This window comes from Ylistrum balloti, unplaced genomic scaffold (genome assembly GCF_031769215.1).
Source record: "Ylistrum balloti isolate Yb309-2 unplaced genomic scaffold, AGI_CSIRO_Ybal_v1 Utg369616, whole genome shotgun sequence".
Taxonomy (NCBI): Eukaryota; Metazoa; Mollusca; class Bivalvia; order Pectinida; family Pectinidae; genus Ylistrum; species Ylistrum balloti.
Window position 1 is genome coordinate 1,355,635 of NW_026781889.1, and position 12,912 is coordinate 1,368,546.

The 12,912-nt window shown below is 33.6% G+C and overlaps 1 protein-coding gene across 1 annotated transcript; it reads right to left on the reverse strand.

Annotated features, from left to right (window-relative positions):
• Positions 1-858: 858 nt before the first annotated feature.
• Positions 859-12,708, reverse strand: LOC132548363 (DENN domain-containing protein 10-like). The gene is made up of 8 exons (XM_060212226.1): positions 12,660-12,708; positions 11,591-11,784; positions 10,020-10,248; positions 9,088-9,205; positions 8,099-8,239; positions 7,180-7,247; positions 5,793-5,887; positions 859-4,236 (listed from the first exon to the last, which is right to left on the reverse strand). Exons 1-8 carry the CDS (start codon positions 12,706-12,708, stop codon positions 4,063-4,065), a joined length of 1,068 nt encoding a protein of 355 aa, XP_060068209.1. The 3' UTR covers positions 859-4,062.
• Positions 12,709-12,912: the final 204 nt, after the last annotated feature.

The following is a 12,912-nucleotide window of genomic DNA, read 5'->3' on the forward strand; positions in this document are numbered from 1 at the left end:
TTCATAATTAGATGCTCCGGGGGCTGGGTTATTGTTGTCCAATTGGGACTAGGCTTAAATTAAGTATTTGGGTATTACTTATACAAAGACAATAGCCGGCGGAAGTCTAGTCGAATCTGGAATCATGTAGCTAGAGAGAGTTGGGAGTCAGACGTGGAGGCGGGCAGAGTCCCGTATGGGACCTGCTTCGCGATGGAGCAGGCCCTGGCCAAGTTGGCCCATGGACATTTGTATGGAACTCTTTGATATGGACGGGCAGGTGTTTAGTTTTTGTCTGCCTTACACAGGTGGTTATTTTTGGTGCCACGACATGCTGCTGTATGTTGATTAGGAACTATCTTTTGTAATGGATATTAACGCGAAGTACTAACTATGGAAAACCACTATACGATGAAATAAACGTTTCGGTCAACCCAAGTAAACACCATGTTTAGTCATTGTGTAACACATTTCAGGGTATATTACACGTGTGACATAACATGCAAATATATTACATGGCCAAACTCCTTAGATAACATGCCAATTATATGCTTTTTATGTACTTATTTGTTTTAACTTCAGGTAGGCATATTGCTACATGGCATATGCTTCATCAGATAAGGCAAAAGGGATTCACATCCATACTGACGAGTCATAGCTAAGGGAAATCACTCCTAGGTATTAAAATAATGTTTTAAAGAGCATCACACACATTGAAGTATTGTTTATTTAAATGCGATCCTGTTGTACTGTATAATAGGAGATATTCAAGGATTCTTTTTAGTGGCTTAAAACTAAAGACATCAGTAAACAAGAGTTGTTTCCATAAAACTAAAACAAAAGACATAACAGTAAGGTTTCATATTTAATGCTGTACATTAATACATATTTATATACATAATCAATGCTGAGAGGTATCCATAAGTTAGTGGTTTTATTTCATATCAAACTTCTGTCAACCTTACACACCAGTCCACCACATCATTCACATCTCCCAAACACCTCCCACACACCATTTGCACCTCCCACCTAATAAACATCAGCAATTTACTCTCCTTGAATTTCTACAGCATGTGCAACAAAAAAAGCTTTTTGACATTGATGAAAAGGATATATATATAATTAGTACACATATTTCTGTGTATCCAGTGCCAGTGAAAATGAATGTAGGATTGTATTCTCTATAGGCCTCCTCACTAAACTTCATGCAAATATGTATGAAATGAAAATATCTGAGGTGACTTGATTTAATTTGAAGATAAAATACTTTACTTTTCTAAGCTCGATTTAATGTCAGATGAACAGTCTGTATCATGTTGAGGCAAAGGCTCCTTGTAGTAGCTGGTGGCTACCTTACTGAACAACATAAGGGAGGCCCATCACAGGCCATTCAAAGAAAGGTCAAGTGTCTTTCCAAAGAAGGCACCAAATCAGCCCATACTAGCCCTTTTCTCAGCTTCCTAAGAAACGCAAATCCTTTTAGCGATCTTAATCTGTGGTTGCATTGGCCAAAATGCTCCTGACTGACTTATCATGGCCCCTTGATATATTTCCTATGATTTAACGGTTGTAAGCAGGAATTATGATGGTGATGATAGGAAATAACTATGCCAATAAATACTATATCTGTTCTGTAATAAGTCCACTGGGCCAGCATGTAAACCTGGGCTTCATTATTCCTTCATTGGTTTGACCGGGTGAATTAGGGTTATTCCTTGATGACAAATTAGGAAGGACCTTCTTATCTACAAGTCTTATTCTGCTTTATGATAAGCCTTTCGATGCCTTTATCAATATTTGCAGAAGTTTGTTTCAATCTATACCCAAGTTTTTACCTTTAAAGTACCAACAAACTGATCTGTCTGCATGAACAACCAGGCCCCATGACTTGAGGACCATATTTCAAGACAATTTTGAATATGGATGTGTTTATTTCCAGACTTAGGTTTATTGATAGATAAAGGTGGGGTACATGTTTAAACTCTGCCATGAGAACACTTTGTACTTGGTTGCTAGCCTCTGCAGAATAAAGGAACATGAAATACAGAAATACCAGTTATGTCAATGTGGATGTCGGTTTACTGAGGAGTAGGGGGTCACCCAGGTTTATAAAGGATGATGTGGAAATCTAATATAAATCTAGCAACTCTTTTGTCTATAGACTGACAGTAATTAATTTCATAACTTTTATAATATCATTAAGGAACTTTTCTCATTTTTTAACACTATGATAATAGAGAAATGGAATTGATTTTCAATGTTATAAGCGATTGAGTGAAAGAGGTAACACCATGATGATAGAGAAATGGAGTTGATTTTCAATGTTATAAGCAATTGAGTGAAGGAGGTAACATTGATAATAGAGAAATGGAGTTGATTTTCAATGTTATAAGCAATTGAGTGAAGGAGGTAACACTGATAATAGAGAAATGGAGTTGATTTTCAATGTTAAAAGCGATTGAGTGAAGGAGGTAACACTATGACGATAGAGAAATGGAATTGATTTTCAATGTTATAAGCGATTGAGTGAAGGAGGTTATGGTTAATCATATAAACCTCAATGCAACAACCAATTTGATATTATTGGCCCATAACAAAGACAGATATAATTGCAATAAAAATTTCTTTTTAAGCCTTTCATATTCTCACTGCCACTCACACACAATAGTGGCAGCCATATTGTTGTCTGTAACATCACAGTGCCTACTTCAGAAATAGTCACACCATGTGACAGCAACAAAAAATAATTAATTTTCTTTATCATATGATTAAAAATCATAAATTTCCATTGAATTCATGGTTATACCTAATCTATGAAATTTCATGTCCACAAAATAAAAACGTGATAAAAATATACTTCAATTTTAGTACAAGTGGTTTCAGAGAGAAATAAATATCCATAAAATTAAGTGCACAGAAAAAGCATATTTTTGTAAAGCCATGAAATTTGAGCCCCACCAAAATGTATGGTTTTACAGCATCAAATAAGATGGACAGATTTTATTCTGAGCTGGTAACAGATATATTGTTTGGTGTGTTACACATTCAAACTTCATTTGATTAGATTTTATAAAAAAAAAAAAAAAAAAATCCTTGATAAAACTGAATAGGTGTATATAGCTCACTTCTGGATTGTTTCTACAGAAGACTGATATCGTTAAACAGTCATAACAGTGTGTATACTTATGTCATATTCCCTAAATACATTCAAGCACCATATCCAATCGTCTCATGATTTTTATGAGAATTTTTTATTACAGATATTAATCAGGTTGGATCACAGGGCATGTAACAGTAAATTTTAAAATTGAAATTTATATTAGCACATCCTAGCTTAATCTTCATCATTGTGCTATATCAAATTTTGAATTTCAAAATTTATTGTTTCATGCCTTTGTGATTGAACTGCTTATTATCTCAAAAATACATGCCTGTAAATTGGGGAATGGGGTGGGGCGAGGTGTGTGTTGTGATAAACTGGAATTTTCAATTTTTTTTTCTGTATCAGAACCAAATCTTTGAAAAACAATTCTTGACAATAAAACATTTTATTTCTTTTTCATACAAATGAGAGTCGGTAAATAAAGTAAAATCAAGGTCAAATGAATAGTGTTTACAATACACCACTAACTCAACCTTATTGGGTATCAACTAACCAGATGAAACAGTAACAGAAACAAGAATACTGTAACTCCAGTCCTGTTCTAAAATATATCTAAATCATGTACATTGCATATAAATACCTTATTGATTCAGTACATAACATATAATCATTGACCTAGCATGGTACAATAAACCACATGATGTGCCAACAATGTATATAACACCTTTTTATATCTAGGCATGGACTGTCACATGACATCATAATATAAATTTCTACCTTTAACATTGGGATATAGACTGCCCTCCATAAATATCTTGTGTTTTTTGGGAGGAGGGGGGGGGGGGGCAAGACAATGTCAAGATTTATTTGGAGGGCAGTGAATTCCATATCTATTTTACTTTAATCTCAGGTACTATCTCCCACACATAACATATACAATATCACAGAAATTATTTGGCCTGTTTGATACAGAAATGTATTCATAACTTCACAAGTCCTTCACAAGCTGCCAGTGAAAACAGGAAATTTTCTGTAGCAGGATTCATTTTACGAGCTCTCAATGTTTCTAAGGTTATGGATAATTTCCCATCTTCTCCTTCTACAGCCAGACTCTTAAGGTTGTTTAAAAGTTCACTTGTCTTCTTGGCTATTTCCTGTAGAAAAAAAGGAGCTATATTTTTTGTCAAGTCACAAGGAATTTCTCCCAGATAAGTTAAGAGTATCTTGAATTTTCTTTTGATTTAAAAAAGATGTACAAGTATCTTCAATTTTATTACTGATATTGTGAGCTTCAATTTGGCATAAAAACTAATTTTGGGCATTTAAGATTGTACAAAAATGTACAAATATCTACAACTTTATTACTGATATTGTTAGCTTCAATTTGGCATAAAAACTTACTTTGAGCATTTAAATTTGTACAAAAATGTACAAGTATCTACAATTTTATTACTGATATTGTAAGCTTCAATTTGGAATAAAAACTAAATTTAAATTTGTAAAAATTTTACATATATCAAGCTAGACTGATTTACAAATGGCCCTGATAACCTCACATTTGTAGCAATTCTACATATATCAAGCTAGACTGATTTACAAATGGCCATGATAACCTTACATTTGTAGCAATTCTACATATATCAAGCTAGACTGATTTACAAATGGCCCTGATAACCTTACATCTGCACCTTTGCAATTCACCACAAACAAAAATTTTCAGTTAAAGTATATATGATCAAAATCAGAAACTGTAAATATGGATTGTACCAATGAATATTGAGACTTTGAGAATATTGAGAAGTTTTTCATGTGAAACTGTATATATCACAATGCAGTGAAACAATGCTTACAGAAGTTCAGCCCAGTAGGGGAAATGACAAAGATATGATCACAAAGTAAGCAGAGATTTTCTTCAAAATAAGGGAATATGAAAACTACCATTTCCCATACTTTGACTACATTCAGCTTATTCTTATAATTCTTTGATTACTTTATAATTGATTTTGTAGAATCATATTTTTCTTTTAAAATATATTATATAAAGCATGAACTGTTAGCAATTAAGGCCTTGGGGTGAAACGAAATATTGTAATACATATCAAATTGCAAGAATCACGTTATTTGCTTTCCGATTCAATTTTCCACATTTTTCTTTCTTATTTCAATACGATACACAATTAGATATAATCACTCAACATAGATGCTAAAGATATTGCCTGTTTATTGTCATGAATCATTCCATATATTTTCTTTAATCCTCTATAGCTGGCAAAAAGGCTTATATTATAATCCCTCTGCCTTCTTCCATTTCTAAACATTGTAAATTGTTCCTTATTATAACAATAATTTTGGATATACTTAACATTGGCAAATAGCACTGAGAAGTTATGATAATGTTGCTGTCATTGTATCGTATAAAAAGTTGTGATGTGCATCATATCAGAGATAAAATGTATCACTACATCCTTCATAAGTCTCTTGTTTACATAAATCTTCTATTCAGTAAAAAAACATATCCTGCACTGTAGCAATTCTGTCCTTAACCAAGACACTTCACTTCAGTTGCCTTGTATGGCTATGACGGCCCCCTGTACGTTGTTCAGTGAGGCAACCAACAACTACGTGTACTCCCCTCATCAAAATATCCTTGGCTTTTGATGTCAGAGGTGATAAACCCCATAAACAAAACAAACAATAAAACTGAGTGTACCTTAACTATGTCCTCCTCTGATAATTCTTCACTCTCTGCACACTGTACCATGAATGCTGCAGTGTCCTTGTGTAGCTTTCCCATGGCTAATGCTTCTAAAACACATATACAATGCTTGATTTACAGGAGTGAAGTTTACAAAATGGGCAGCAATAAAAAGAATATCAGATCTTGAGATAGGATATGATGAATTACAACCTCAACACACCACAGCTGATTCCTGTATTTATTTGCTACAGAGTGGCAGTTGACTGGTTTTGCATCTTTGGTGATGCTTTGTCAGAACCATCATTTACATTGAAGTAGTTAGTTACAGACAGTTCAGACAGTTCAGAAGTTTAAGAACAGGTGTAACAATTGACACTATAAATAGAACAATGTGGATATCAAAGATGAAATTGAGAGTTTCATGAAATTTGTTGAGTGCCTCGGTAAAGGAGGTGAGGTCTTCTCTAGAATGGGGACAAATGAAAAAAAAAACATCAATACATCACCACCATACCAATGGTTGCTTAGGTAATGTTGCAAGACATACCACCAGTGCTGATATTATTTTATTTTATAAATCCTGAGATACATGAAGTTGTGAGGCAGTCGTCTTACTCTGCCTACCAGTAAGGCCTTGGGGAATCTTCATATCCTTTTTACTTGACAATTAGTCCATGTCTTGTAATAAGCCCAATATTATCTATATTGTTTTATAGAATTACAAAGGGGTGCTAATGGATGCAATATGCCCATCCTGTGACATTGTGTCATAATTTGAATGTTGCCAGTTGACCACTAGTCAAAGGGTTCTGAACATCTATAGTTTACCAAGTAGTGATGATAGGTTAAAAAAATGATTTTCTACTTAATATCAAAGCTTGTAGTTAGCATAGTGTGGAATATCTCCAGGTGATGCCCTCAAACTTTCAGGCATGAAAATCCAACAGAGAAATAATTATCTATATCTTCGAGCTTTGATTTAGAAAAATGATGATTGTTAATATTATAGATTTCATCAGTTAATACCACACTCTGACGGCATGAGTTATTATTTTTCTAAACTAATTAAGAATTTCTATAACAATAAACATATTTTCATCCTATAATCTATCTTTCCATATTTAGAAATTTTTAACTGGAATTTCAAACTCAGTATCTATAATTATCAACCTATAATTTACCTTTCCATAAGCCAATGTCTGGTAATAAGCCTGTGCCCCATATTTATTGGAGTTTCAATGAAAATGCCAACAAATACTTATCCTTGTCCTGTAATAGCTCCCCCACCAACACCCCCCATCCCCCAACAGAAAGACTGAGCCAGCGTCAAAATATCTGGGGGGTTTTCAGGATAACCATCGTAAAACAGCAAAACAGGTTACATGTAGTTGACAATTACCTTTGGCTTGTGTTGCTATAGAGATCTGTCCTGAAGTTGGACTCACATAAACATCATACAAGTCATTCCTTGAAAGAAAAGAAGAGAAAAGATAATTGTCAGTTCAGTAGTATAATTATAAAGTGATTTCAACATTTTCACCAAAATCTGAACATCTTATTAGACACAAAATCAAAGTCCAAAACATACATACACAAAACAAATGCACACAAAACCTGTGCAAATTCTTCTCTTAATATCTATAGATGTATGTAAACACAACATTTACTGGACAATGTTAGAGACAATTAAAGTTTGAGGATCTCTGTTTCTAATTATGATAAGTAAATATAATCAGAATAAACAAAATAGCTACACTACTGACAGAAAAATATTATTTCTAGTAAATTCAGTAACAATTTCCAAATCTAGAATTCCAGATAATTCTATTCATTAATGAAAGATGTATTTACATGTATTCAAATGTTGTCAATTTCTTTTCAAGAATAATAAAATAAAGAAATCAAAGTAATTATTATCATTTTTACAGGATATCAACAAAACACTTTGTATTTTACCAAAATACTGAAAAATATTTCTAGTACATCTGGATACAAATAATATATCATGTGAAGCCAAATGTGGTTAATGCCCAAACGTTGTTGGTTTGGGTGTTATAAACATTATATTCAATTGAGATAAAGAAGCTACTTACTTGGATTGACAACCAAATTTACATGGTAAGTGCATGATAAGCTGTCTATGCATCCTCTTTTGGAACACCTGGTTTTATTATTGAAGCCTTTTCAAGAGTCTCTGTGTCAACTATCATCTGTTCCTATTTTGCCCATATCTCATCAATTTTGAGTTTAAAATGAAAGTTCTTAATGTGTTGCTTTCAGCCCTGTTACTTGTAGTATGTAAGAAAGACAATACCCACCTTCCTTCTAGTGATGCGTCGGTAAAACCTGCTACGTATGAGTTAGCTCCCTTCAAATAGTCAACCTCCTGTTGATTCATTTCTATGAATGGAAAAGCTATATTCCAGTTCTGCCGATGCCAAACTAATGCAGGCAGTGATCTATAAAACAAAATCCATATAATAACTTTATAAAAAGTATGAAATGTTATAATTCATAAAAGCATTGATTAAAGAATATGCTTTCAGTACACAACTGCTGCTTTACTTTGCACACGTTGGTTTAGTTTTAGTGGTCCTGTCTTCTTCTTGGCCTCTGAATTACTTACCATCTAACCTTAATGATGTAGACAGATGAAACACTGGATAATGTAAACCAATTGAAAGAGTTATACCAAAATTTTAAGCCTGTCAAAATTTAATATCATTTAATAACCAAAGGTAAAAATTGGATCTATGAATCCAATTATGTCAATCTATGTTGACTGGACAAGTACTTCCTTCGTGTAATACATGTTGTTTATGTTGATGTAACATATGATGCCTATGTTAATGTGACACATGCTGTTTACATTGATGTGACATATGATGTTTCTGTTGATGTGACATGTGTTGTTTATGTTGATGTGACACATATTGTTTCTGTTGATGTAAAACATGTTGTTTATGTTGATGTGACACATGCTGTTTCTGTTGATGTGACATATGATGTTTCTGTTGTTGTGACATGTGTTGTTTATGTTGATGTGACACAAGTTGTTTCTGTTGATGTGACACAAGTTGTTTATGTTGTTGTGACATGTGTTGTTTATGTTGATGTGACACATGTTGTTTCTGTTGATGTGACATGTGATGTTTCTGTTGATGTGACATGTGTTGTTTCTGTTGATGTGACATGTGTTGTTTCTGTTGATGTGACATGTGTTCTTTATATTGATGTGACATATGATGTTTATGTTGATGTGACACATGCTGTTTCTGTTGATGTGACATATGATGTTTTGTATTACCTTACAAACATCAACAGTTGATGTATTTGGTCTGGAGGGTAGTAAACTGCTATTCTTTTCTTTAGCATCAAAGCTGTGTAGATAATGACTGTAGACATCCCAAATGTCTCTATGATACCTGCAAATATTGTAAACAATAAAACATATCAAACTTGTGTCGTCATACTTTGTCAAAATAACATACAAATGTGTCTTCCAACATAGATGGCCAATCATGGTCAATATTTGGAGAAAATCTTAGAAAACTTGAAACAATATGATCTGAAGGTCAATACTTATTGTTTGAGCAGTAGTCATTAAATGTCAATTCACACTGACTCCAATTAATAAGTTATAACAAATACTTTATGAAAAATCTTTACTCATCACATATACATAGACATAAAATTGAATCCTGGTGCTACTGATCTTTACTCATCACATATACATAGACATAAAATTGAATCCTGGTGCTACTGATCTAAAGAGTAAAATTCACCAAACTACGCAGCAATAAGTACATATCTGGTTATAAGCTCACCTATAGTGATTGTCTTTTTAATTGGAAATACAAACAAATACTTATTCCTAAAATGCACAGCCTAAATATGGTACAAATATGTATATTGTCGTATTGTGGGGTCAATAAAGTAATTTTCTAAATAATACCTTTAGTAGCTTTTTGCTGCAGACAAGTATGATAATAATCTACAAACTGGCTTACTGGGAGGCAATTAATGTAAATATCTACAAATGGACATGTCACCGGGCATTTTCTATAATTATCTACATAAAGTGGTACTTATGTGTTGTGATACTATCAGGACCATTTACAACTCAATAAAGTATTGTTACAATGTTAACTGTGTCAGACTGGGGAGTACAATTTCATAAGAACATATGTAGATCCTCATGTCCAATTTTCATGTAGATCTTAAAAGAGGATGGCCTACCTCTTAATTCTGACTTTAAGTATGCTTTTTTGTTGTCATATTCTTTTGCAGAGAAGCGTCCATTTTCATCTGTAGAACAGGAGCCTCTCGTAAATACACTTAAGTAACTCTCCAACATGGAGGCAGGATTCCCTGAACTCTGGTACTTATTGGATAGTATCTTACAAAGTTCTTCATACTTCTCTGGGTTAAAATCTTTGGCAACAAGAACTAAAGAAAAATGTGTAACCTGTAAAAGAAATCATAGGAAACGTATTATTTATTTGTATGATAATAAATATACAAAGTCTCTGCAGTTTTTGTCCATATTTTGAAATCACTATAAATTTCTGATATATATACCAGGGTATGTAGATATATCACAAGGGCAAATTCATGAAATAACAGGTCAATTATGTGATTTAATTTACATTGTCTTCTGTGTTTCATATTCTAGCTACAGTTGTAGCATGGTATTGTGAAGCATGGTGAGATGACCTAGGGCCAAAATACAATAATAGTAAAGTGAAACTACTTTATCTTTCGTTTTCAATTGATTATTCTTCATTTAATTTTTATCAGATGAATTTATTTTGTTGCTTCACTAATGACAAAAATACAATTATAATAAGGAAAGGGAAATTTAGGGTAAAGCAGAGGATCTCACTTTATCATTATGGTAAAATGAAGCATTTCACTATTTTTTACTACTGTAAATATTCGCGTATAGTGCGCACTCGCGTATAGTGCGCAGGTACTTTTTGGAGATCAGATTTTAAAAAAAAATCTACAAAAAAATTAATTGACTGGTCACTGCGACGAAACATTTGATGTGGTCTGATCCATTGATAATTAGGAAACCACAATGAGCGTGACCCTAACACATGTAATTACCTTAAGTAAACAAATTTACCCAGGTGACCTAACAAGCATGAAAGGCTTGGCTGATTGTATAATTAACGGTTAATGACAGTTAATGAAGGGAGGTAATCCAATATGGCGGATGCAGAACTCGGGAATGATAACCCCAGGAATGGCATGTACCTGCGTATACTGCACACCCCCTTTTTGACACGACAGTTTCAGCTTAAAAAAGTGTGCACTATACGCGAATATTTACGGTAATTAACTCTTTCACCAAATCTCTTTCATATCGCCTCGATTCAACCTTTCAAATACATAAACAACAAACAAAGTCTGGTGCTATGAAATATTGGGTAGGGCAGGAGGCTTCACCATAATGGTAAAAGGAACAGTGGTTCACTTTACCATGGACTTCACTTTACCATAGTTTTGGTTCACTCTGTAGTATTTGACATACCCTATATAGGTATTATTTCATACATGTATACTAGTACATGTACACATATATTGCATGGTATATTTATGTACATTGTAGGTTGGCATATGTAGTATGTAAAGGTGCTAAATCTTAAATGATATGTACAATGTAACTGGTATTACTAGGAGGTTTGACACTTCTAAACCTTAATAAGATTATGGTACATGGGTATTATTTGAAGGGTGTAAAACCTCAGAAACATAGAAAGCCTTTTGTTAATAGGTAATATTAGAGGTGAAAAGCTCTCAACCTTGGGAAGATTACTGGTGTCTGTCACTGCTTTACTGTACATGTAATACCAGTCTCCCTTCCATTGGCTATACAGGAAAGGTATTACGATACTCCCTGTCTGGAGCTGTGATTTCTCCATGAAGAATTTCCTGTCCTCTGCCACGACCGATGGATAGGACCAGGTCCATAATACATCTCCATTGGTGTCCCTTTCTACAACAAAAACAGGCAAATCAACTTCATAGCAACCCATTCTGACTTCACCTGTCTTTGTTCACAACTTCATCCTTGAATAATTTTTGTGATTTAATTATAGGGAAAGTAATATTCATGCATTATGCTATAACATATTCTTCAACACCACAGATTTTATCATAACATGCTGTTAAATCCCAGGTCTTGTTTGTGAGTTAATTTTGAGAAGTATCATGATGCCAGCCAATTATAACAACCAATGCACATATGCATCTCTTGTTTTACCTATAATAGTCAAGGAATACCAAACTAAAGCATTAAATACAGGGGTTGGCTTACAGCTTTTTTTGTTTTGTTTTTGTTTGCTTGGTTTTTTTCTGTTGTATGACCAAAAACAGGCTGTTTCCTCTAGCCAAAGTGTTAATTATTTTCCCAAAATGAAGAAAAAATCAGGCATATCTTCTTCTGTACATACCATTCTTATGTCCTTGTGGATTAACTGCTTGAATTACATGCGAAATGATTTGTGTACTTACATGTAGCTGTCGCTTGGTTGTACATTAGATTGCACACCACGATCAGACACGTATTCATCTGATCCCCTCCTATCATCCTTAAAAATGCCATATCAACATATCCGAATCGTGAAAATATTGAAAAGGCCTATGTTAGAGTTCCTATGTTATCAAAAATATGAAGTGAAACTAGAAAAGGGGCGTATACGTATTGTCGATAAGTAGGACCGAACCAGTTTCTGTACGTGGGCCTTGTTTTTGTCTAAATATTACATGCATGTATACGAATTCAATCCTATAACATAACGGACATTCATTTATACACGTAAGCATAAGTATAGGGCACAATTTGCCGTATTAAGAGGTATGAATTATTACCAATCAAGCCGGCAGATTTTCCGGATATGAATCCCGTAATGGCTGACATTTTGAATATTACCCAGCATGCCATAACCCGCAGTTTTTTTTATATGTAATTTTTCCTTAGCTGAGAAATTATGAGAAATATTTATGATTTTTAATTTATGATTCTGTATATTATTTTAGGTAATATATCTTGTTCTTATGTATCATGGAGAGTAAAAAATTAATGTGACGTCATTGCATTCATTTCCCACATGGTCGAGGTGGC

Coding starts and splice junctions, on each gene's coding strand:
- LOC132548363 (XM_060212226.1), bottom strand. CDS start 12,708: ATGTCAGCCATTACGGGATTCATATCCGGAAAATCTGCCGGCTTGATT. Junction 11,785..12,659: donor AAAATCTGCCGGCTTGATTG/GTAATAATTCAT, acceptor TTTTTGTTGTAG/AAAGGGACACCAATGGAGAT. Junction 7,248..8,098: donor GACGCATCACTAGAAGGAAG/GTGGGTATTGTC, acceptor TTTTCTTTCAAG/GAATGACTTGTATGATGTTT.